The 26,434-nt window shown below is 39.8% G+C and overlaps 1 protein-coding gene across 1 annotated transcript in view; it reads right to left on the bottom strand.

The window, feature by feature from the left end:
• NEK10 (NIMA related kinase 10) overlaps positions 1-26,434 on the bottom strand; it is a 232,817-nt gene that overhangs the window by 37,975 nt on the left and 168,408 nt on the right. The window contains exons 24-28 of the mRNA XM_030887662.2: positions 24,021-24,204; positions 23,837-23,923; positions 22,333-22,387; positions 11,781-11,818; positions 11,545-11,685 (exon numbers count right to left, since the gene is read on the bottom strand). Coding sequence (XP_030743522.1) covers positions 11,545-11,685; positions 11,781-11,818; positions 22,333-22,387; positions 23,837-23,923; positions 24,021-24,204 — 505 coding nt within the window. The remainder of the gene's footprint in view (positions 1-11,544; positions 11,686-11,780; positions 11,819-22,332; positions 22,388-23,836; positions 23,924-24,020; positions 24,205-26,434) is intronic.

Below are 26,434 nucleotides of genomic sequence, written 5' to 3'. Positions count from 1 at the left end.
GTGAATAGTTTTGAGCTCACCTCTCCCTTTGACTTTTATAAAAGGGAATAAACTTGATGGGTTGTAGCTTGGATCTACAAATACTGGGCGATCCACCACTGAGTCTGCCAGAATGGAAGGCATTTATGGAAACCAAGGGTGTTATACTCAACATGGTTCATGGGAGGATCTCTCAGAGAACCGTGAAATGGGGGGACCAAGAGTGGCTTATTAAAACCATGAAGAGCAGGGCTTCAAGGAACACCGGACATAAATGGGGTGGAATAAAATGGGTATTTAAGGGGTAGCTTCTGGGTAGAAAGATCTGTTGCATCAAAGACAGGCGTCTCACAGGTGCAGAACACATTTGAAGAAGAGAGGATGGTGGAGTTTAGTCAACTCGCCGAACAACACAAAGGAGTGATATGGGACACGGTTGAAGAGGTAGCCAGGGAACATATATGGCAGTGAAGCTTCATGAGGTGAGCAGAGCTGAATTCAGAAGTCCTGGTTTCAATGTTCTCCTTTTGCTGGGCTGTTTCTCTCACAACATTGTTGGGTCTTGGGTTTTGTTTGTTTGTTTTAACCCAAGTGGAACATGGTGAAAATATAAAGAAGAAGGGAGCTGAAAGGATGGATAGAAAATGTGAAGGGAAGCTATTGCAGGCGCTAACTGCCTGGCTGTGGCGTGTGCAGAGCCCCAGAGGCTGCCAAGCCTGGGCTTGAGTAATTGATTTAGAGAATGAGTGGTTGAGAGAGGGGGAGAGAGAACTGAAAGAGAAAAGGTGACTGGAGGGCTTGGGCCTGGAACACAATGTACATAGCTGCACCATCAGGCACAATGTTCTAAGCACGGGCTTGACAGCCTGGGCCCCACGGTCTGGGCAGTATCCTGCCCAAGATAGCAGGAACCTACAGGGCAACATCATTCCTTCCATCAGAACCTGCAGAAATTGTCCAAAACAAGCTGTGCTAAGTAAGGCCAAAGAAGCAAGGTTGTCTTGAAGCCCTTCCCTCTTGAATTCTGGCAGAATCACTTTAATGCTCCACTCTTCACATCTTGTGTAATAGTGTGCATGCATGTGCGCATGTGCACGTGTGCGCTAGGATTTCCCCAGTTCCTAAACCACCCTCTCTTTTAATTATTTTTTGCATCAGAATATAAAAAGTGCATTAATGATTTTTCTCTCAAAGTTCCTAGAAAGGACTACATTAGTACACATGGCAGTATGCTACGTGAGGGATCACTGCTGTAAGATTCCCCACCCTTAGGTTCGACCCTAGGAACTGACTCCTAGGAGGTATGAGGCCAAGACTGACCCAAAGATAGGTGAGTGGTAGACAGAAACCAGAGAGCAGAGGGAGGGAGTTCCTAGGTTTTACAAAGCAATGGTCTTCTCAGCATGTCACCTTGACTTGCAAAATGAAGTCAAACACACCCATAACAACCTTGGACATGAGAGCATCATAAAGAGACTGAAGAAACGTACTGAGCACCAACTGGAAGGAGAGAAGGAAGGAGACCAACAAAAAGGAAACCAGAGAGTCACCAACCGAATGCATCCCGGCTGCTGGGCTGGAAGAACATGATGGCTTTGGAACAGCGTGCCATAACAAGCCTGAGGGAGGAACCCAGGAAAGCGGCCCCAAAGAGAGCGAGGCTGGTGGCAGGAATTCTGTGCCAACAATCCTAGGAATAAATGCCGGGGTATCTCGGATGGGGATGAGGGACAGCTTGGAAGGATACAGTTTTGAAACCAGGGGACCATGGGGAAGTATCTTTAAAGTAAGTGAAATAGACTGAACCATGTTCACTTTACAGAAGGATAAAGCATAGATCGGGAGTGCACAATTGTGGTGGAGAAAGGCAGCGGGGGTGGGGGTAGGGAGGCAGAGGGATGAGTGAAAGTCCCAACCCAGCCCCACTGGTGAGCTCAAGGGTCAGTCAACCAGGAGGACAAAACCAGAATACATATGTATGCTCCTAATGACAGAGCCCCAAAATACATAAAACAAACTCAAATCACGTTGGAAAGAGAAGCAGACAGTTCTACAATAATACTAGGAGGCTTTAATGCAACCACTTTCAAAGACTGACAAAAACAGAAGAAATGTAACAAAGATGAGGAAGATCTAAATAACACAACAAACCAATTGACCTGACAGATATATACAGAATAAATCATCTAACAGCAGCCCGGTGCAGATTCGTTTCAGACAAGCATAGATCGGTATCCAGAACAGACCATATGTTAGGCCTCAAAGCAAGTCTTAATAGATTAAAAACACTATAATAATGCAAAGCATCTCCTTTGATCACAATACTATTAAACAAGATGTCAGAAAGTACATACAAACAAAAACAATATATTGAAACTGAATAAAATCTTACTTTAAAACTATTGGGTAATGGAAGGAATTAAAAATGAGGCTTTAAAATTCTTATAATCAAATGAGAATGAAAATATAAGACACCAAAACCTCTGGGACACAGGAAACGCAGCAGAGAAGCCTTTACATGAGTGTTTATCGAAACAGAAAAAGAGCCAAAATAAACTGTTTGCAATTCAAACCGAAAAGGAGCAGTAAAAGAAGCCCACAGTCACCAGAGGGGAGGTGAGGGGAGGGAAGTATCAGAACAGCAATACACGAAACAGAAAAAACGACAGAATCAGCAATATTACAAGCTGATCCATAAAACTGACAAATCAAGTCCAATTGACTGGGGTGGGGTGGGGTGTGTGTGAAAAGATGCAAATAACCAAAATAGGAAATGAGATGGGTAATATTACAACAGAACCAAATGAAATAACAAGGAGCATAAGAAAATATTATGAAAACATTGTATGACAAATTTAAAACCCTAGAAGAAATCATCACATTTGGAGAAACACACTATCTACCTAAGTAGCTCTATAACAAAAGACGACATTTCATGAAGCGCTTACCAGCAACAACTATCAAAGCCACGGGGCCGGTTGCTGGACTGCAGAGTTCTAGCAAACATTCAGAGAAGAATTGGCACAAATTTTGCTCACATTATTTCAGAGCACAGAAAAAGAAGGACGACACTTGCTCTATAAAGTCAGAATAATACTGACAGCAATGCTAGACAAAGATACCAAAAGCCGCAAACAAACAACAACAACAAACTATCAGGACAATATCCTTCATGAATAGAGATGTAAACATTGGCAACAAAATGCTAGGCAACAGAATTCAACAACCTATGGGAAAAATAATGCATCATAATCAGATGAGCTGCATATCAGGGATGAAAGGGTGAGTCAATATCAGAAAATCAGTCACCATGATGATCCACACAGGAAAATAATTATATGATCATCTCAAGCAATGCAAAAGAGGCATTGATAAAACTAAGCACCCTTTACTGATAAAAAAACTCCCAAGAAAATAAGAATGGAAGGGAAACTCCACAACATCACTAAGGACACATGGAACACCAACAGCCAATGTTGGTGTCAACAGAGGCTGAAAGCAGTCACCTTGAGAATGAGAAGGAATCAAGATTGTCCATTATCATCGCTCGTAGTTGGCATTGTGCTAAAAATCCTCATCAGAGCAATAAGGCAAGAAGATCAAACGCCTGAACCCTAACCCTCACCAAATAAATAAAAAGATAGATAATCAAACGCCCCCAAATGGAATGGGAGAAATAAAAATTATTTCAAATTACAGAGGACATAATCCTCAAAACAAACCAACCAAAAACCTTAAGCCCACTGCCACTGAGTCAGTTCTGAGGGGACAGAGAGAGCTGCTCTCTGGGTGTCTGAGACGGTGATTCTGAACTGAGTAGAAAGGCACCTCTTTCTCCGGCAGAGCAGCTGGTGGTTTTGAACTGCTGACCTTTTGGTTAGCAGCCCAACAGGTAGCCCACTGGACCACCAGGGCTTGGTGTAAATGCAATACATAGTAATAAGTGTTGTTTTGGAATACACCTATTCATGTTGGAACTAGAACTCTAGCAGTAGCAATTTTGTAATTATCTTGGCACCTAATTGTATAATGCAGAATATGTATTAATATCTATAGCAGAACATATAAGGGACACTGTTATGAAAAATGCTTAGAGACAAACATTTATGAGACTAGGCTAAGGGCCATTGTTTGGGAGAACACCAGGTCAACTGGCAAAACATTCTTAAGATAACCTTCTACATCCTTTTGGAATGGAGTTGTGTCTGAGATCTTAAAAGTTTACAAGTGGCCACCTAAAATACAACTATTGGGGTCTTCTTTCCTAAAGTAAAAGCAAAAGAGTGAAGGAAACCAGACTTAAGCAAGTAGTCTATAAAACGAATGGCTCACACTCTTCTCGCCTGAAACCAAAAAAAACTAGATGGTACCCAGCTATCTATACTGTCTAATCTATCCAGGGACACAATAGAAAGTCCTGGATATAATGGGAGAAAATGTAGAACAAAACTCAAATTCCAAGGGAGACCAGATTTACTGGACTAATAGAAACTGGAGGAATCTTTAACACTATCTCCCTAAAACATCCATTTAACCTGGTAGGAAGTCCCTCCCAGTGGTCAACTTTCAGCCAAATAACAGAATGGTCTATGAAATAAAATTCTACTACCCATAAGTAATGTACTCCATAGAGCAATGGTTCTCAACCTTCCTAATGCTGTGACCCCCAACCATAACATTATTTTCGTTGCTAGTTCATAACTGTAATTTTGCTACTGTTATAAATTGAGTCACCCCTACGAAAGGGTCATTCAACTCCCAAAGGGGCCGGGACCCACAGGTTGAGAACCGCTGCCTTAGAGCAATCAGCTATATGAGACCAAACAGGCAAGATCTAGCCAAAAGCAAAGATAAGAAGGCAGGGAGGGAGGGAGAAACTGAAGCAGGGGTACAAATGGGGGTGCACTGGCATATTACTGGGAGAGCAACTGATGCCATGGGATGCTGTTGAAACTAAGTTGCTGTGTAAACTTTTACCAAAACATAGTAAAGGAAAAAAACAATGTAATGGTCCAAGCAGAGAGATTTGGAAAAATTGTTGCTGAAAATTCTTCTTCCTACTCCCTCTAGAAGAAATAAATGTTTCTTTGAGGAGACATAGAAGAGAATCTCTGAGACAGATCCAAATTTTAACTTACTCTGAGCAGCCTGATTCAAGAGTGGTGAAGACCTGTGCTTGTTCCCATGGAAACCTCTTGGAGAGAGTTGCCACACTGATTGATGTTTCATGCCCAACTATAGCCTGAGGCAGCGGAGGAGGCAGTAGGGTAACTTCATAGGGTATCAAAGGCAGAGAGGCTCTGCCAGGTTCCCTAAGTCTCGATGCCCAGAGATATTGGGAAGAATAGATTCATCTATCCCGTACCCAAGTAGGTCAGCTGACAGAGATCATTTGCCCTACAGAGAGGTCCTTCCTTCATGCCAAGAGAATGGGTGGCTGCAAGGACTGGTAACTGGAGATCAGGGATGGCTGTGACACATCTGTAGCACTTCTATATATGCCAACGTTAAGGACTGCCATACTTAATAGTCAGGCAAACTGGCAGCAACTGACAGTCTCTTAGCTCCAGTATCATGGTGCTGACTTAACCCTTGAGTACCAACACACCAACCAAGGGAGGAGAGAGAAAAGGGCAATATTAAACTAACTGGCTTTTTTAGCCTGATGTGATCAAGAAATAGTCAACAGGCTGAAACTTACCTGTACACTAATTGATTCTATTTTTTATATCAGTGAAATTGTGTTAAAATATAAATTAAAATCAGTTTTAAGAAAACGTAGACAGGCGAAATTCTGTGCCTGGATTTATTCCCTAAGATAGCATATCATTTAGTCTTTTGATAAAATCTGACTCTTCCCTGAGTTCAATGATTTCTTACAATATAACACAATCACTAACCAGTTAAAATTGCCTTTTATTCTTATTAGAATAGAGATTAATTTTTTTCCTCTTTAGAAGTTGACTTCTAGTATTCTCACAAATATCTATATATAATGTTGTAAAACACACGCACACAACATATTCATCACTAGGGATAGAAAGCTGATCAATTAAACTAAAAGGAAAAGAAAAAATGGAGCCTTTCCCTCATTCAATGTTCTAGAAAAATGATGATTGAATCCATTAGAGAAAAATTTGCCCAGGAGAGGCGGCGGGGGTACGGCAGGAGGGCGGTGAGAGGGGAGACACATTTGACTCTTGCTTGATTCTCTGAACTCTTTCTAGACGTTTTCTGGTGTCTCTGCCAATACAAAGCCAACGTTGCTACCATCGAGTAGAGTCTGACCCGGGGTTTCTAAGACTGTAAATCTTCGTGAAAGCGAGACTGTCATCTTTCTCCCGAGGATCGGCTGTTGAGGTGGAAGCACGAGCCTTGTGCTTAGCAGCCCCAAACCTGACCCACAAAGTCATCAGGGCTTCTTCATCCCAATCAAGGGCATATCACATTATTCGGAAGCTACCGTCCACGCTAAAGAATGCCATTTACAGCCCTGAAGTGATAGCGGGTAAGCTGTAGACTTTCCTCTGCTGACACGGTTAGATGGCCTCAACTGGATTCCCACCTCATAGCAACACAACACACAACAATGTCCAACGACAGAAACACTGCCCAGTCCTGTGCCAGTCTGAAAATCACTGCTGTTTGAGCCCATTGTTGCAGCCACTGTGGCAATCATTATAATTGAGGGTCTTCCTCTTTTTTTTTAACCAACCCTCTGCTTTACCAAGAAAGCATCCTTCTCCAGGGATTGGTCCTTCCCGATAACATGCCCCAAGCATGTGAGACAAAACCTTGCCATCTTAGCTTCTGAAGCACATTCTGGCTGAATTTCTTCCAACCGAGGCTTGTCCTGGAGAATAGGTTTCCCACTATGGTTGGCCTACCTGTCATCGTCCTCGGTTCTCAAAGAAGCTTGCTATCTTAACAAAGCAGCACAAAGGGTAGTTGTGGATGTTCTGATGTTCTATTCTGAATCCATTAAGATCGCCCAAACAGTGGCAGTGGGAAATTTGAGAGCCTTACTTTTCCTGAATTGACTCAAATATCTTCTAGGTTATGTTACAATTATTACCTAAGTCACAAGGACCTCCTTTTTTCCTACCAGGTGGAAGTGTAGTTTTCCGCCCTTTTCTCCGTTTCGCCTTTTGGCCAGTGCAGAAGGCCCAAGCTGGAGTTGCACGTAGTTCTTTTAATAGCGGATGTAAAGTTTGCACCTAGTCTTGGGACTATCAACAACTTTTTCTGAGAGACTGCGTGTCTCTGTGACAAGATATTAAGAATATGACGCCTCCCCACCACTGCCCCCCAAGTCTATATCTCCACAGAGCATCTTCCTGGGACCTTGGGCTCAGTTTGTCATGGATACTCTTGGCATAAAGAATTAGGGACAAAACACAATTGGTACCAGAAAATTGTATTTTTACTCCTTCCGCAAATTAAATTCTAATTTTAAAAATGTGCTTCTTCCCTACTGTTCCAGATTTTTATGCAGTTTCTTTCCATAGATAACGGTTTACCCAAGAATGACAAAAGGTTTATACAGTGGTAATCTTCATTAGTTACTTAGTAAGCAACTTTTTAAGTCCTGATCTCAAAGTCGCAAGGAAAACTCTCGAAAGCTCTCTCTCTGAAGAACCTTATAATCTGGTTGGGAAATATAACTAACATGATTACCTTCCAGAGTCAACAAACAATACAGGAAAATATTACACATCAAACTTAATAGCAGAGACTAGTATGATAGGAGTTTTTATTAAAGTCTGTTGTGTAAATTTTTGTCCGCTCAAAAAAATATTTAGTAACATAAGAAAAGGCACATTTTTGAAATTGCTTTGTGAAACTTGAGTACTTTCTTTCACTCACTAACATGAAAGTAGACTACCGAAGATTGCTCATAAGAAAGACTACTAGACACGAGCTGTGCTTCCACCTGGGATATTTGCATGAAACATTGACTACTTTATCCAGATCTGACCTTCAGAAGAAAAAGCAAGTGTAAAAGTAGATTGTCAGTCATCTAGTAAAAAAACATAATTAAGAGCCCAGTTATTATGAAGTGATTATTCCAGTTCAAAATTCAGAGCGTAAGAATTCCCATACATCAGTTCAATGCTTTTGTGTCAGGTGCTGGCCAAATGCAAAACTAAGCCAGTGGGCTATGTTTAGGTTTTCATTCATAAGGGAAAAAAAAAGGCAATGTAAATGCAGCCAAATGAGGCCTTCCTCTCAACGACATTACCTTATATCTAAACACATTTTAGTGCACCCATATTTATTTCATAGTGAGCACATTTCCCATATTGATATTTTGGTATGATTCAATTTTCAAAACCACAAAAGGTCTTCAAAAAGTTCGTGGGAAAAAAGAGTTAAAAAATAATAAATATTTTCTAAGAACTTTTTAAAGCCTCCTAGTTCACCCATCTCCTTAGCTCCAAAGGACAGGACAGCTTCGCTTTGATCTGCCTTAGATTTCCACTCAAAATCATACCAGCCAGTTGTCTGATTAATTTAACTTTCTAGACCAGGGGCCCCATCAAAGAACTTTGATACGGGACAACTACTCAGAATGATTTTATGGTGTAAGTAGAACAGGCATGAAATAGCACAGTGGGGAGTCCTACCTTTTCCAATGACCTTTTTCCCTGCTGTTTTGGGAAGTCCCAGCATGGCACAAATACGTCTTCACATTATTTAAATTCCAACCGACTATTCGTTTATAGCAAACACAAAAGACCTCATGATAGATAAGATCTTTTTAGAATTTAAGAATGTTTTCTTGATTAATTTCATATTCATTTTTACAACTACCATTTACTTGTGGAAAGCAAATACTTTCCCCCTTATAGCCTGATATAAACTTCCCCTTAAAAATTAAAGCTGAAAAGTGAGGTGAAAACATTAGGACAATAGTAGTACAGCCAGTACTCAATAAAAACACACTTAAAAAAAAAAATAAAAATAAAATAAAAACACACTTGTGCGATAATAATCACACTGACTAAAGTTGGGGAAACAGAAGTAAAATAATAAGTCTGTTAAAAATATTTGGTTTATTCATTGACTCCATGTTATGTCATACTAATATGTTTTCATCTGGACATTCTTAAATTTTCATCTCTCGTGGTAAAGAATGGCAGTTTATCCTTTAATCCAAAGAGTGTGAATCATATAAATAATTTATCAAATTTAGTTAGTATGAAAAGATAAAACAAGGAACATATAATAAGCTTTTAAAAATTGTCCTGGCTATTTGTTGAGAGATGTCATTAAATACTACTATATCACCATGAGTGAATCTGAAAACCAATTACCACATAGGGAAGACTGCATGATACAATATACTTGATACTCCACAATAACAATCCTTACCCTTTGTTCTTAGACCAAATCGTAAATGATACTCATCGACTATAGGGTCGCCTGAGGACGACACATCCAGATTGTGACATACCCCAATTGGGACAGTCTTCCTTCCCTCCCTACTGATTCTTTTCAGAACATTTAGGCAATGCAGTAGCTACTGCTCATCCTACTGGTTTCTAGCCTGTTCCTTTCCTTCTAAGAAAACAAAACCAAGTGCTAAGTAAACGTAAGTACACTAATACAATCTGCTTATTACAAAAATAATAAACCATTCACAAATATCAGTGTTTTGCCTACTTGTTAGTAATACAGTTGCTGGAACCCCCGTATCTCCTGACACGTTGGTCCTAGCTTGCTGCCCTACTGTTAGCACCGATACTGCCTTTTTATACCTTGTTAGGCTAGAAATACAGAGGTCATAACTGGAACAGAGCACAATTTGCAGATGCGATGACCTAAGTAAACCAGGACCTTACTAGTTGGTTGTGGCTGGATGAAGTAATGAAAGGTCCAAATTTACATGCAAAACTTTAAAAAATGAGATTTTTACAGTGCTCAGAAAAACAATTTTGTAATAACATGGAGAAAAACAAAGATCTAATATTTTCACTCAAAAGTACAATAACCCATAATAAAAATGGCTTCAAATGTTCTGCAACATTAGAACTGGATTACCCTTTTAATGGGTAAACTTTACCAATCATGGTCAACATATAAAATGACATAGCATCTTCTATTTTTTTTAGTATATTCTATTTTAAATTTAAACTCTATATTTACAAATGGGTAAATTTTTTAAGTTAGATGGTGCAGAAAAGTGTTGAACAAAGGAATATATTACGTATAAACTGTGCTATAATGGAATTAGTTTGCTTAAAGTTTCAGATACCTGATTAGTTTAACTGACACAAAATCAAGTCTTAAATTGGATGAACTCAGCATGCCCTTAGGAACAGCTAATCACTATTCTGAAATGACAACAGAACTATGAATTGCTTAATATGTACCATACTTTTACATAAATAATGCATGCATTATACATTGTTTTCAAACTGCCAACTCCCTCATGCATTAGTTTCCTATGTGTACAATACACATTATATGCATGTGCACATCATTTACATATATATGTAACATGTAAAAAATACACAGTATATGTTTTACTCTTCCTGTCACAAAAAGCCAATCAAGTTAAAAAGTCACTTTAACTTCATAATTATATTATGAACTTACCTTCTATTAAAAAAATGAGAATAACACGGTCAACATGATAGGTTTAAACATCATAAGTAACAAAGCCATCTTATTCTGCATCTATGTCAATGGTGCAAGTATCTCCAAACTATCAAATTGTCTAAAGCAAACTTGACAAATTGACTAGTAGTTTAGCAATTCAATTCACAGAGCCTATGTTCTCCATATGTGTTATCTCTGCAAAAAGTATGTGAGTTAAGAAAGCCAAAGTGAAAATAACGCTAACCAATAATTCTAAATTAAACAAAACAGAATAGAGCTTTATGCCCAAAGGGCATTCGCACATCCTTTAAGATATTCACACATAAATTATGAACATAATCATGAATTATATTTTCTGAAATGTTCAAGGTTATCTAATAATTTCACTATTATTTTTGGATTTGGGTCCTCAACAAAAATTAGAAATGGATTCTATTCTTCCCAAACCATTATGATAAAATTTTATGTCATACACATCTATAGTTTTTAAATTATTAGAGAAACAATGTGGTATAAGATCAGTTCAATTGAAATACACACATGGAAATAACTAAAAAGAATTACTGTATTAGATTTAAGGAGGTAGAAGAATAGATATGCTTCAGTCTCTTGTATTATACAAGACTGTAGAGAGTATAGAAATATGTGTGTGAAATAGTTACTATTATTTTGTTAGTTTTGTTAGCACATATGCACTTTAAGCATCAATAGTTCAAGTGGTTAACAATCCCACTGGGGTGGAAATGCAAATTTTTGAAAAACAGTCTGATCTTTCAATCAATAAGTGAACACAGAGCATCTTGAAACCATCGAATTGCCAAACTTACGTTGGTGGATAGAATCCTCCTGCGGTTTGTATTAAAATTACCTCTCAAGCATCATTCAGACATATCAGGCCCAACTATCATTCTGTGTTCTCCCATTGCATTCTTGACATTACTGTGCTCTAGTAAGTACTACCATGATCTTTGAGATTGCGAAGAATCACAGCGGGAAGGCTATGGGACTGCCACCCTGTCACTAACTCGGTGTCTAGCTCCTTAACGTGGGCCCTGAGCATGAGGGGTGGCACTTTCAGAAGCAGGTCAAAAGGCAGCAAAGCTGAAGAAATAAAAGGGGGGAAAGATATGAAACTGTAACATAAATTACAAGGAACATCAATGAGTATGATTTTACTACTGCCAACAATAGGTTACCTGGCCTTGGTCTTGATCCAATTCCACCAGTGAAGTCCCTGAAAGCAGAAAGAGAGGCCATTAGTGTCTGGTTAATAAAACTCTGATTGCGCACTCACTGGGGGCCTGCACTCTGCTGTGGTCTACATTGTAAAACTAAAGCTCCTGAGACGTCAATGGAAAAGGAACTAAACCCATGGCAACTCAAAGTAGAACTGACATTCCACCAGAAAGTGGAAGAAACATGTCCCATCCCAGTGCTTGGAATGCTCTAAGAATGACTGAAAAGTCTAGCTCTCAGAGCCTCACCTGCTTTTCTTACATTTAAAATCAAAATGCCACTTTGAAGAGCTGATACCAAGGGCTCAAGTAGAAAGAAAATGTTTTGAGAATGATGAGGGCAACAAATGTGCAAATGTGCTTGGCACAATGGATGGATAGATGGATTGTGATGAGTCATATAAGCCCCCCAATAAAATTATTTTTTTAAAACAACAAATAACACCTTCCACTTAAAAATGTATTTATTGAGTTCAAGATATCCAAAATATATCATTTCAGCATGAAATCGATATGAATATTATGAAGAAGGTATTTTACATTCTTTTTTCTTACTGCCCTAGTTCATCTAGGGCTCCTACCGGTGGTTTAACAAGTGTGACTGCATCTTCTCATAGTTTAGGAAGCTAGAACTCCAAATTCAGCACACGTTCTCCATTGGCTCTGGAGGAAGGGCCTCTCTCTGAGTCGGAATCAATTTAATAGCAGTGAGTTTGATATTGGTTTCCCCATCTTGGCTTTCCTCTCTTGCTTATTTAATCTTTTTTTTTAATCTCAAGAGAGTGGCTTAAAACACGCAAGATTCATACATAGTTATACTAATCCTGTCTCATTAAAATAAAGATTATTCACCACACAGTTTTGGTGGGACACAATTCAATATGTAACACATACTGATATTCTAACTCATAACGACAAAGTGGATTTTTTTTAAATCCATTGTGGAGTTTACACTTACAGCATATCTCAATTTGCCCTAGCCCCATTGGGAATGCTCAATATGGTTAATGACTACCGTATTAGGTGGTACAAGTTTATGGGATAAAGATTTCTATACTAATCCCTATACCACCAAGGGTTGCTGGCTAAAATGAAAGCCTAGAGCCTGGAGTCTGGGCGTACAGGGGAGGAAGCAATTCATCTACTTTGGGAATTGTTTCCAAAGGCTTCATGGAGGAGGGGTCTTAGAGTGATGACTGGATTGGCCCCAGACAGCAAGGACATGCATCCTTTGCGAAGGGAGGAGCCCCCATCTGCGGGCTGGTGAAAAAAGAAAGGCTCTCTTCCTTGCGCTGGTTCAGCCTTGGCACGCTTCAGGTTGGCGTGAGTTCTGCAATGCGACTTGAATTCTAAGATGGCCCTCCATTTTTAATACTAATGTTTGCTCAGGGTTTACAATTACATCTAGGAACTCATTTAGAGACGGATACTTTTTAACTCAAGTGGGTACCAGAATCCCCTGGAAGGCTACCTCCCCCCTTCCCCCACCTCCTCTGATGTTTAATTTTTTTTTAAGTTTCAAACACATTATTTTCCCAGACTTTGTTCCTGCCATCTTTAATAAAAATATTAACTCTTTCTATGAAATGAAAAGACTTTTACATTTCAAAGGATTTTAATTTTTGTCTAAAGTTTCCAGTGTTGCTAAGAATTCCTGCTTTTCCTGCCCTAAAATTCTAAACTGTCTGATCATTTTGCAAATTCGTTTTAGCACCTTCCAATCTGAGACCACACCAGGAACACACTGAAATAACCTTTGACTTTGTTTCTTCCACTGAAACCTAGCATCAATTATTTAAATCATGTTCTAGGATGGAGTAGCAAATGCCTGTGTGTGGCAGTCTGATTTGGTAAAGATTTACAGCCCTGGAAACCCTGTGGAGCTGATGTCCTCTGCTCTATATTCTGTTTTGAGTTGGGATCCACTGGATGGCAGTGGGTTTTTGTTTTTCTATTTGTAAGCACCATGCTGAGCACTGAAGATGAGAGGGGAAAACAGACAAGACCACTACACTCTTCAAACGTTCAAGATCACGTGGTTCCTATTTTGAAGCACTCCTGAAGTTTATTGAAAAGGAATTTAAAGATACAGCAAACATATTGTTGTTTTCTCTCGAAGTTGTATCTCTAATCACAAGGAAATATTGTTATCTGAAATTTCAAAATAAAGCAGACTCATGGTGACTATGCATGGTACCTTTTAAGTATACAGTTGCTGGCTCACGAGTAGACAAAAGATTTTGATTATGCAGAGCTTGGAGGAGGTCTGTCTTGAGATTAAATCATTCTGAATGTTTGTGCCGTAGCAGAACATTTTATCTGCAGAATGTGGTTTTTCCCATAATTGAACAAGCAGGAAAATACAAAGAAATAGTCTAATACAAAAGAAAACATTCCTCCAAATTAAAGAGTTGGCATATTGAAGTTTGTGTGCTCTAAAAGTTATGAAATGGCCATTGACCAATAACTTCCAGCTGATGCAAACAGAATTTCAAAGAAATAAAAGGTTGAAAGGATTCTGAAAGGTTATTTACTTCCAACTCTCTTCAGATCTGGTTTGATCTCATCCAGAATTCATAAGTCAAAATAGAAACTGAAGTGCTGACAAATGAGTGTTAGCCTACAAATTTCTGCCCAAACCACTAATAAGTACAGTGGAAAATAAAGATAATTAGCTTTGAAAGAGTTTTAAAAATATATCTCAGAACCAAGGAAATGTTTTCAAGTGCATTGGAAATGTATCACACAATTTAATTCAATTGTGGAAAGTTGGCCAGTACAATCTGATGTTGATTCAAACAAGGCATAGTTAACCTTATGAAATAAACTTGGCTTGCAACCTTGCCCTAATGCCTTCTGATGGTACTGCAACCACACTATCTCAGTTAGCTAGACTGTTCTAGCACAAAGCCTCTCTAAGGAACTGGCATTACTCATAATCATGTATGAACAAGTCACGTTATGTGCAAGTGTGCTTTCATAATTTAGCAAAGGTCTTTGTCTATAATAATTAGTAATCCCTGCAGGAAAGCAAGCACTCCTACTCCTATTGCCCCCTTCATGCCCTCAGTGACAGCTAGAAACCACCGGGCAGTAATCCAGAGCAGTGTCTGACTATCCCAGAGAAGGAATGAAGCAGGCACTGACTTTGTACATGTATACTTAACGTATTTGTTGTATGACTGCTGTATTGGGACACTGGTAAACAGGCCAAACAGATTCTTGCAAGTCGTGATCAAACAGTGATAGTTCAAGTTAAGAAAAAGATGAAGGCACAGACTATTCAAAAGGACTTTTGGAGAAGAACTACAAATAAGAATCGGTAAAAACTGCAAAAAGGAGGCAGGTTCTATGCTCACACAAGGGTCATTCTGTTCAAATCTGTGATGGTCGTTGGTTACAAACATACACAGTCATCTTTATTTGCAAAGATGAGAGTCAGAAACACTGTCATATACAATTATGCAAATACCAATTTATCAAAGAAGTTGTGAACCACAGGTGTCACTCACTGATACCACGAACATCAGCCTTCTGAGGACACGCTGTTACCTTGGCAACAGGATGCAAGCAGGCATAGAGAAATCCTGTTGCTTAGGCAACAGGACCTTAAAAAATAAAAAATAAAATGGGGCCTTTAGCTGTGACTATCACTAAAGCTAGAGGTTCAAGCCAGTAGGTGAGACAACAGCCCTATTACTGAGAAAGGTATAGAATTTATGCAAAGATTATCCATGCATTAGTTAACAAGTATATGTGGGCTGGCTCCTACGTGCAATGCACTATGCCCAGAGTACTGCAAATATAGATCAAACATAGTCGGACACAAGTTTAGCATACAGTAAGACATAATCAAAGCTCACTAGGACCTACGAGTTTGTGATACAGAGGTTGGACCCTTTAACAGGGAAGTGCACCATCATATTCCAATACAAAGGACAGTTTATTTGTAGGTTGAAACAAGATGCTATGGTTCACTGGATGAAAACAGTCAATACTGGGGTTTCAAAGAATTCATGAAAAATAGAATATACATACTAATTATACTACATGAGCCAATAAAACCCAGGTATGCATTGGTTAAAGCCAAGCCCATTCTTAATTCTTTCCCAGCAAATAGTAGTGGAGGCAGGAGACTTTAGATGAAGTTTTAAAATGATAAAATTTAGGAAATTCAAATAATGCCCTAACTATTAAATTTTTAATTGCCTGTTCTTGATACAGACAACCCAGCTTTGGGCTAACACTGTCAATACATACAGACCATAAGACAAAGGGTACCCATTCACTTGAGAAGTCTGCAACAGGGTATTTATTTCATGCGGTTATTTCAAAGTAGATAATATTTTGGGGTTCATGAGAATTGGCCATGAAGAGTTCATGCCATTGCCCCTCTTACTCATTATGGTTCCCAAGGTGCACAAACCAACATGTCATAAAATAGGATTTCCACAAACACTACCATACACTTCAACCCCTCTCAGGATACACATGGAGGTAAAAATTCTCTGAGAACCATCATCTGCTAAACAGTTTGGCAGTTTCTTAAAAGGCTAAGCAGAAACTTACCATGTGATTCAGTCTAAGCATTTAATCAAGAGGAAACATCAACAAATCATATGTGTCTATATAAAAATGTGCACACAAATAGTCATATCAGCTTTAGCTGTAATGGCCAATTACTGGAAATCAAATAACTACAAACAGGTGAACGGATAAACAAATTGTGGTATATCCATACAGTGCAATACTACTCCACCATTAAAATGAAAATACACTATTAATACACAAAATAACATGAATGGATCTCAAAATAATGATGTTAACTGAATGAAGTCAAATAAGAGTATATATCATATAATCCTGTGTTTTATATAATTCTATAGACTGCAAACCAATCTATAATGCAAAATATATATCTATCATTGTCTGGTGGGCCAGGGTCGCAGCAGTGAGGGGGCAGAGAGAGGTTTGGGGTGAATCTGTTCACTATAATGACTGTGGTTTCACAAAGATAGACATATTCATATAAGTTTATTAAATACTAAATGGGTACAGGTCATCTATACCCCATTTGGGTCAATGATACCCCACTAACATGGCTAAAATAAAAATTTTAAAATAAAACCATCACATTCAAGAAAATATTGACAACCATGTGACCTACGTGCATTCATTAAAAGGAATATATATAGATGTGTATGCGTACATAGATACCTACATACAGTGACTACATAAGTTAATATTCGGAGCCCTGTTGGTACAATGGTTAGGTGTGTGGCTCTTATCAAGAGAGCAGAGGTTCTCATCCCCGGGACAAAAATGTGGCAGTCTACCTACCCGGAAACCTTATGGGGCAGTTGAACTCTCTCCTGTAGGGTTCCTATGAATCAGAATCAACTCCACAGCAACAGCGAAATGACAAGTTCATTTTTTCTCTCTTTTGTAATTTATTAGATGGAACTGAACTTGATAGATCTAGCATCTCATGGTTCTATACAGCACTAAGTAGTATCTCACAGTTCTATATCTTTGAGAGTGTAATTAGCTAGCCCTCACTAGAGTATAAATGATTGCAGTTAAAGCAGCTACATGGTGGCCAGGCTGATAAATATCTGTAGGCGTGATACTCCTACCTGTGTAACTCCAATTACATGCTACGAACTCAGATGTGAAATTCAAATCCCGATTCCAGTCCATTAACAGCCTGCCTCAACATAAATCATGCTAAGTGAATGTTTGTGGTGTTAGTGATCTACCTGCTGATTGTTAGGAAATGCGAGTCAATTAGAAGTCCTCTATAATCTACTTCAGTAATATTAAAAAATCTACACTGACCCATCCAAGTTTGCGGAGAGTCCATAACAGCTCTTGAGAGCAACTTCTGCGCAGCACCCTGGTGGTAAAAACTCGCTGTCAGGGAGTTTGGGGTGCCCAATACTGCAGCACATGTTTAGGCTTCTGTTGAGAAAATGGTTACCTCTTCCGCTACTGATAGGTGCATCTCCAGAGGCAGTGGAATATGGCGCTCTCTGTCCACTGGGCTTTATCACAGTTTTGAGTTTAGCTTCAGAATGTTTGGCAAGTTGAGAATTTGGGAGTTAAGGGGGTGGGTGGGGAGGGAGAAGGAGCTCAGAGGAATTATTTGCTGACTTAATATGACTTCTGCTGAAGAGTTCATAGATAAAACAAGGATGAGGAGGTTGGTCCTCTCTTAATCTTGCTTGAATAAAGTCACATACATTAATCATGATATGGATTACCAGGGTACCTTGAACCTTGAGACTTCAACATTGCCCTGAGGAGCCAAGAACTGCATTTCTTAGTTGTTTGCTCATAATTTACTCAATTGCCAGGCCCATTTCCTCAAGAAAAATCGATTCTCAGTTACTAGGAAGTGAGGGACCTCCATTCTTCAGCAGGCAATGGTTTAAATCTGACCCCTAATATGTGGGGTGACCAAAGTTGTGTATGTGTTCTTAAGGCATCTCTCTAGTCAGGGCCACGTCTGACCTCTGGAACCTTTTCCCAGGCCAGGTAAGCCCTTCCTTGTAGCTACTGTTCACTGGCACCAATTACTTGTTTTAATTGTCAGGGAGGGTCCCCCAAGTGGGAGAACTGCCTAGGGGTCATAGAACCTGTTATACTCTTCGAGACCTAGCACAGAATAGCTAAAAAGCAAAATAAAATAAAATTAAACGGTCTTAAATTCAATTTACTTTTAGATGTAGTTTTGCTGTCTCTATTCACAGTCTAGCTTCTCACTTAGTTTCTATATATTTTCCAGAATTCCTACTTCATATTACCAAACCAAGAAATCTAGGAAAATCCTAAACAAATCAGACTACAAATAACTTTAGCTTTACTTAATGCCCTTTAAAGAATTAAATACATTTTAGAGTTGTCTCCTTTTAATTCTGAGGCCCTGAGAACTGATTACCTGGAAGAAAGTCAATGAGTTATTAATTTTTTTATCTTCTTGGCATGAATCATAGACTGTCTTATATCATTTATTTTCTTCTCAAATCTATGTGCTTGGCTTTCAGATACACTGTGAATTCCTTGGAGGAAAGGAATTTGTCTAAACTAACCTGCATTCCCTGATGGCAGGTTATACTATATCACATACATGACACAGCTGCACAAATGCTATATCAGATCACACTCATTTACTTTGAAACCCACCTACATGGGCATCAAGCTTGACGTATGAGCCATTTTTTTATACTCTGTTTGTTGACTCAGTTGTTAATTCCATCTTTTCCACTAAAATATCCATTCTACAATACCCCTGTCTCAATGAACTTGGGATTTCACTTTTCCTTTTTACTCTTTGCAGTGATCCTGCTTTACCCAACTGGCCATACTGCTGCCACATCCCACCCAATACTTCCACAACAGAGACCCCAAAAAACACAAGTGAAGCACACACAGAGGATAATCTGTAAATGAAAGGACAAAGTTATTGATTAAACAAGACTGCGTTTGGAAAGGGAGACAGATTGAAAACTGTGATTGAGGAGAGAAACTGAGTAGGTATTCATCCTGCATCTGACCACTGTGAGAGATGGAAGGCAGCACACAAGACCAAGAGGAAACCAACTTCACCAAGTCCCCAGTGGGACAAAGACGCGGTGTGGCCAGATCCTGACTGAGACAAGGTGAGCAGAATCCAGGCTGGATCTTTGAGCGGAAGGTGCCAGAGAGCAGGTTAAAAACCCAGGGGCACAGACATCACAGAGTGGGGAGGGAGCCAGTGAAGGGGAATGAAAACAACTCCCTAGTAGAGGGCCCTATTCATATGGGTTGAGGACCTAGTCAGAGAAAGGCTATGGACCAGTGGTTGCAGCCACTGAATTCTGGGTGCCTCCCAACATGATTGAGTCTAAGCAGGAGCTGGATAATTGGCTATACCCACCCAGAAGTGCTACTAGAGAAATGCCTTCTCCTGATTTCCCCAAAACACCTCCCAGGGGACTAGGGGTGAAGTGACACTTCACCTGCCTCAATCTAGTGACCAGGAACAATCCCTCCTGCCATTCCACACCTTTCTGATTCACTTGGGCTCCTTCCCACACACTAGTGGCAATCAGACTCACCTCTTCCCAAGCAGACAGAGTCTGGTACCTGCCACACCTGGGTAATTGACAGGTGGAGCTCTTACTGAAAGAAAGACTTGCTGCAAGCACTCTTTTAATGTTTTCTTGGTTTTGTCGCTTTTATTCCTTTTCTTTTTCTCCATTTATCATGATATTGCCTTTTGGTCTGGTTGTGAGGATTCTGGTTCTTGACACTGAGTTGCAATCCAAACTTCAGTCTGCAGCCCTTGATCTCCAACACCAAGTGCTACACATGGTCCTTGATTTCAGCAAGCCAGGTTGTCAGTTGCATACCAAAAGTGAAACAGCCTTCCTAAAATCCTACTGCCATGTTCCAGTCCCTATAGTCCAGCTTCTCAGACTAGTTACTTGGTATAAAGAATGAGTAAGTGTACTGAAAGGACATCCACATTTCTTGATTTGTAAACTCTGCAGCGTCCCTGTACAGGTTCTGCAGGAACACATAGGGTTCTGAAATTCCCATGGTTCTCAACGCTATCCATAATTTGTTATGACGCACACGGTTAAATGCTTTTGCATAGAAAATAAAACATAAGTAAACATATTTCTGGTACCTTTTTCTTTCAGCCAAGGTCCATCTAACATCAGTGATGGTGTTGCTTGTTCCACATCCTCTTCTGAATCTGACCAGAAGCTTTGGTAGCTCTTTGTCAAGGTACTTCTGCATTCCTTGTTGAGTCATCTTCGGCAAAAGTTTACTTCCGTGTGATATTACAATATTGCATACTAATTTTTTCATTCTGTGGCGTCACCTTTTTGGAATTTGCACAAGATATGACTCTTCCAGTTGATTGGCCAGGTAGCAATTATCTAAATTTCTTGGTATAGACAAGTAAATGCTTCCAGTGCTTTATCAGCTTGTTGAAACATTTCCCTTGATATTCCAACAATTTCTGGAGCCTTGTTTTTTTCCACTAAAGCCTTCAATGCTGGTTGACTTCTTCCTTTCATACCATTGTATTTTGCTCATGTGCTTTCTCTTGAAATAGTTGAATGTTGACCAGTTCTTTTTGATACAGTGACTCCATATCCTTTTGATGCTTCCTGCATAGTTCAATATTTTGGCCATAGAATCCTTCACTATTTCAACTAGTGGCTTGAATTTTTTGTGAGTTCTTTCAACTTGGTCAATGTTGAGTATGTGCTTCCAGTTTTTGTAGATTCACACTTCATATGCTCCATTTTCCAATTATTTATGGAATATTTGCAGTCTGTTCTCATTTTTGAGTCTTTCCCCATCAACAAATAAAGGTCCTTCAAGCCGTACTCTATCCACCTCATTAGGGTCAGCTCTACTTTGAGCAGGCAGCTTGTCTTCCATCATATTTTGAGTGCCTTCCCATCTGAGGGTCACATCTTCTAGCACTCCATCTGACAATCCACTGTCATTCTCAAGGTTTCCAGTCTATCTGGCAAGGTTACACTGCTGTCCATAAGATTTTGAGGGGCTAATCCCTGAGAAGTGGACAGAATATTCCATTTCGATAGGAAGTTCCCCTGAAATGTGTTCACTTGAGGGGACCCTGCTGGTATCTGAAATACCAGAGATGCCACTGCCAACATCACAGCCACACACGACCTCCACAACAAAGTGACAGAGAAGTGATGGCAAAGACAAAACAAGACAAAACCTCCTCGCTGTCCTAAAATAACAATGTAGCCTTCCTTTTAAAACAAGCAAACACACAACAACAGAAAACACCCACGCCTGTTCCTATCATGTCAAAGCCAACGTGCAGTGACTCTAGGACAGCGCAGCCCTTCTCCAGAGGGTTTTAAAGTGGGCGTCTTCACTGAAGCAGACTGCCACATCTCTCTCCTACGGAGTGGCCAGTGATTTTGGAATGTGGACCTTTCAGTTAGAAGCCAAGCACTTTAATCACTACGTTACCAGGGCTCCTTTAAAAATACAAGCCGACAAACGTGTTCCACATAGGCCATATAATTACATTCTGGCCAATAGTATGTGAGAAAAGATGCTAAGTACAACAATCTAGGTCCTATCTTTAAAAGGGAAGGCTGTGCCTCCACTTCCCCTTTCCAACTCCCATTGGCAAGGGTGTGAATCAGAATAATACTCCAGGGATATGGAAGAAAATGAAAGAAAGAGATGGGTCCCAGAGCTCATGGAGCAAAACTTCCCCACCTTCTCGGTTTGCTCTTGAACTCAGAGAGGCTGCCTCGCCAAGCCGTAAAGTTGGAAAAACACAGCACTGGACTCAGGTCCAGCCTCAGGATTCTTTCCAATATGCTGCATTGTGCACTGTAATCAGTTCTGAGAGGACTGGCTCTAACAGCCTCTGTGACCACATGCTCAGGGTAACTTCTGGCTGTCAGTTTGCCATTTCAACACCAAGGGCCCAGCTCTGCAAAGAAAGCTAAATCGACCATACCTTGTTTGGCACTGCCTTTCTCCCACGGAAGCACTAAAACTTCTCTTTAAAATGGCTGGAACAACAAAACAAACAGAAATAATGAGATTTTTCCCCATGCAAATATTTTCTTTCTTTCTCTTTGTCTTTTAAACAAAATACTGCAATTCTGTTAGCTATTTGATACTTTTTTTTACATATTGTAAAGATAGTTTGGGTTAATGAACATATCAGTTGAAAATATGTTACAAAGTGACAGATTTGTTTAAAAGCCTTTTTTCCAAAGAAAAAGCGCTAGACAAAAAAATCTCCTTTATTAATAACTAACAAAGTACAGTAAAATACTTAAGTCATCGTCATCTTAAACCCTTTGCTTAGGTAGCTGCAAGTTACCCCCTGCACATTGAGGGTCCAGTTTCTACCTTCCCCCTCCCACACTGGACTGGTTCCCTCCCTTGGTACGAGGGATATACAACTCCACATTCATTCATTCACCTCGACACAATCAGTGGTGAACTGCTTCCCGAAAATGCATAAATATTTTTCCTGTAAAATATTCATGTTTTCATAATCACAAATCACGATACTTTCTCTAGAAAGCTGGTATTTAGAGGGAAAATAGGACAGTGTTGGAAATTGGGGTTGACCCAGAAAATCTTGAATCTCTAGTCACCATTTTGATGGACCAATTAATTTTTGAAAGGGACAAAGAGAGTATTTGAGGCCTTTGGGTCATATGTAATCCTTAGAGATACTATTTTAAACCCTTTTTAATGAGATTTTTGTAGTATATTCATTTAGTGAAAGGAATTATTTACACTTCGCTCATTTCAGAGTATTTCTATCTTTTTGAAATATTGCATCACATACTCCTTTAGAAATTATTCTTTTCTTCCCAATTTCTATTTCAGATTTGGTGAGTGCTCCTGAGTCCGTTTTCCAGACAATATTTAAATTTATCTATATCTCTATTTTTCCTGTTTTCCCATATACTAAAATAGTGTGACTGTTTTCTTTACTATTTCATTTTGAGTCAGGATTAGCACATGGACTGGATTTAGGTATCATATTATTTTCACGATTCTGAAAATTAAACAATTTCTTTCATTGTAAGGTCTTAAATACAAGACATCCCTTTACATTATGTACATGAAATGCTACCAAAACTAGTCTTACCAAGGCTAACTTATTCTCCAGACTTTTAATCTTAATCAACAGACTCCTTAATTTTTTTAGGCTGTCTCTAAATAGTTAGCATATTTACACCCTGCATTTGCTGATAGAAACAACAAAACTACTGATTTTACAGCAGGGCAACGGAAATGGGCATCAGTTGGCCTTAGGGTTCTGGGCTAGTAGCATCCATGCTCGCACACACACCTGATCCACATACCTGCTGCCCTAATTAGTACTGCACCTGTACATAAACCACTGATCACATTTTTTTTTTCCTTGACACAAGTCTCCTTCTCAAAATACAACCTGCTGAGGTCCCCCACATGACAAACTAGAGAGGAAAGCTTACTGAACGTCGACTCTTTCAGGGGGCTCGAACTGGAGCTGCTGGAGTTATCCGACACGTCCAGCTCATCCTCCAACTCGGAACAGATGTCTGCACATGCGTGTAAACGAGAGGGAGAATGAGTGAATCTTGAAGCAAGGCAGGGCCTCGGGTGTCCTCAAGGCCAACAGCTTTTCACGAGGAGTACCTTTCTCAAGGTTGTCCAAGTTGAAGTTAGCATCCGACAGCATTTCCTCACAGGCCCTGTCTTCGTCTGTCCCACAGGGGGGCTGGAAGCCTTCGGGGGGCAGGTCTGCGCTTTCGGAAAGCTCGCTCCTCAGGCTGGCTGCTCCGCTGCTGCTGCTGCTCAAGCTTGCCTTCTCAAAGGTTTCCTGAAAGAAGGAAAAAGGGGGCGGGGCTCTATTTTTTATAGTGTCTTTCTCTTTCCTTCTGTAGGACTCAGAGCTTGCCACAGTATATATTATATATATGCTTAAAATATCCTGACCACTACTTTATGCAGAAGCAGAAAAATAATTCTACCAGTACGCCTGCCATGGAATCCTCTTAGTCCTTAACCACAAGAAAAGAAAGGAAAAGAATGGAAGGAAGGAAAATACTTGAAAAATAAATAATACGTAAACAAGCCAGCCGTCCCTCCAGTGGGAGCTGCGACACGTGACTGTAAGTTATTGGGCAGCAAAGAGTGGCGAGTCCAGAGTACTCACTTCAGGGGCCTGTGCAATCTAGTGACAGAAAGGACCGCAAGGACTAGATCATGTATCCAAACATTTACTTCTTTTCATTTATTTTCAAAACAGCTGCTCCTGAATCTTTTCAGCACCATAGCAGCCAAGTCAGGTTTGCTTTCTTCAAAATTCAAGGGAAATGAGTAGCAAAGGAAGGAAGGGCACACAGAAAGAAGTGAACTCCCTGAAAGATGAAGGGTTGCTGTGAAGGGAACTTTCAAACCACTCGGGGCTCCACACACAAGACCCACCAGACCCTTCCTTCTCTTCAAAGGCTACCGAGAACCCTCCAAAGCTCCTATGTGCTCTGCTTTATGGTGATGCCACCACACCGTGATCAACTGCCCAATGCGACTCCACATTCTACCTGGCATTCTTAGAGACGGCATAAGGATGCCTGAAGGGCTCATGAGAAAAACAAAAGACAAAACAAAAAGGAGTCCACTGGATGTTGGATGGTTTGATTTGTCAAAGAAAAACTACATTAAGACTCAGCAGAAAAATACCTTTAGTTGATTCACTGCAGTAACTTCCAATAACTAAGACCTTTGCTATTTGGGATAGTTTGTGGCAAGTGTACAGAACATTCCTAGCTGTGGGGCTGGACAGTGTTAACAAACTTAACAAACCTGACCAAACGGCAAAGGAAGTGAGGCTGTGGAAGAGGGGAGAATGTCATTGGAGGGTGTGAGAGGAATGTGAAAAGGTACCATTTATAGATGGGGAAATAATTCTACTCAAGAATTGCCGTAGGGGATGTTTAGGCAAAAATCATAACACCCACTGGAGAGGCTGCCTATTTATTTATTTTCCAAATGAGTTTCAGTACACCACAATCTCAAGGGGAAGGTTTTTGAAAATTCAGTTGTGGTAGAATTTGCATGCGCAAAATTTAAGACCTTACAAGATACTGAAGTAAAACTCTGAAAGCTGTCAGGTTTTTATGTGGCATGCTTACTAACAAGACGAAAGAGAAAAATAATTGGTATACCATAGTCCACAAAGACAATTTCCTGCTTCCTATTTTGGTGAGTAGCGATGGGGTCTGAAAAGCTTGTTAAGTGGCCGTCTAAGATGCAACTAGTTAGTGGTCTCTCTCTGTCCAGAGCAAAGGTGAGTGAAGAAAATCAGACTAATGGAAACAATTATTCTCAAAGGACTAATCGACTAATCGACTACATGAACACCATCCTTCACTGATCCTTCACCATCAGAAGAACTAGATAGTGCATCACATGAGAAAATCCAGGAGAGAGTGGTTGAAAAACATGGCATGAAACTGAAAATAATGCTTGATTTAAAAATGGCTTCCAGGTCTGATAGATTGGTGGAATATCCAACATTATGGTCCTTAGATACCTTCGAGCCTAGGACTAAACTCATCCCCATGGCTGACCTTTCAGCCAATGACAGACAGAGCTATAATGTGAATACCACCCCCAGGGACAGACACACTTGTGAGATTGAAAGGATTACATTTACCCAGAGACCAGGAAGGAATAGGAAATTAAAAAAGGGGCGTGGTAAACCCCAGGGAGCAAGTGGGAAGAGTGCTATTACACAGGGATTACAATCAATGCCATGAATCAAAACGTATACAAATTGTTGAGTAAAAATGGTTCGTAAATGTTCAATCAAATCACAATAATCATATTAAGTTTAAAAAGAAAATGAATACCAATGACTTTTTGTATCTTAAGTTAGGATTAAGGCCATTTTTTAATGGTATTGTGGGTTAGGTGTTGCACTGACTGATAACCTCAAGGACAAGTTCAAATCTACCAGCTGCTTCCTATGAGAAAGATGAGGCTGTTTGTTCCCATAAAGATTTACAGTTTCAAAAGCCCTAGGGAGAATTTCTCCTCCTCCTATA

This window comes from Echinops telfairi, unplaced genomic scaffold (assembly GCF_000313985.2).
Source record: "Echinops telfairi isolate 266 unplaced genomic scaffold, ASM31398v2 ScPeMD7_7420;HRSCAF=8458, whole genome shotgun sequence".
Lineage (NCBI taxonomy): Eukaryota > Metazoa > Chordata > Mammalia > Afrosoricida > Tenrecidae > Echinops > Echinops telfairi.
This window is presented reverse-complemented; position numbering and strand designations above follow the sequence as displayed.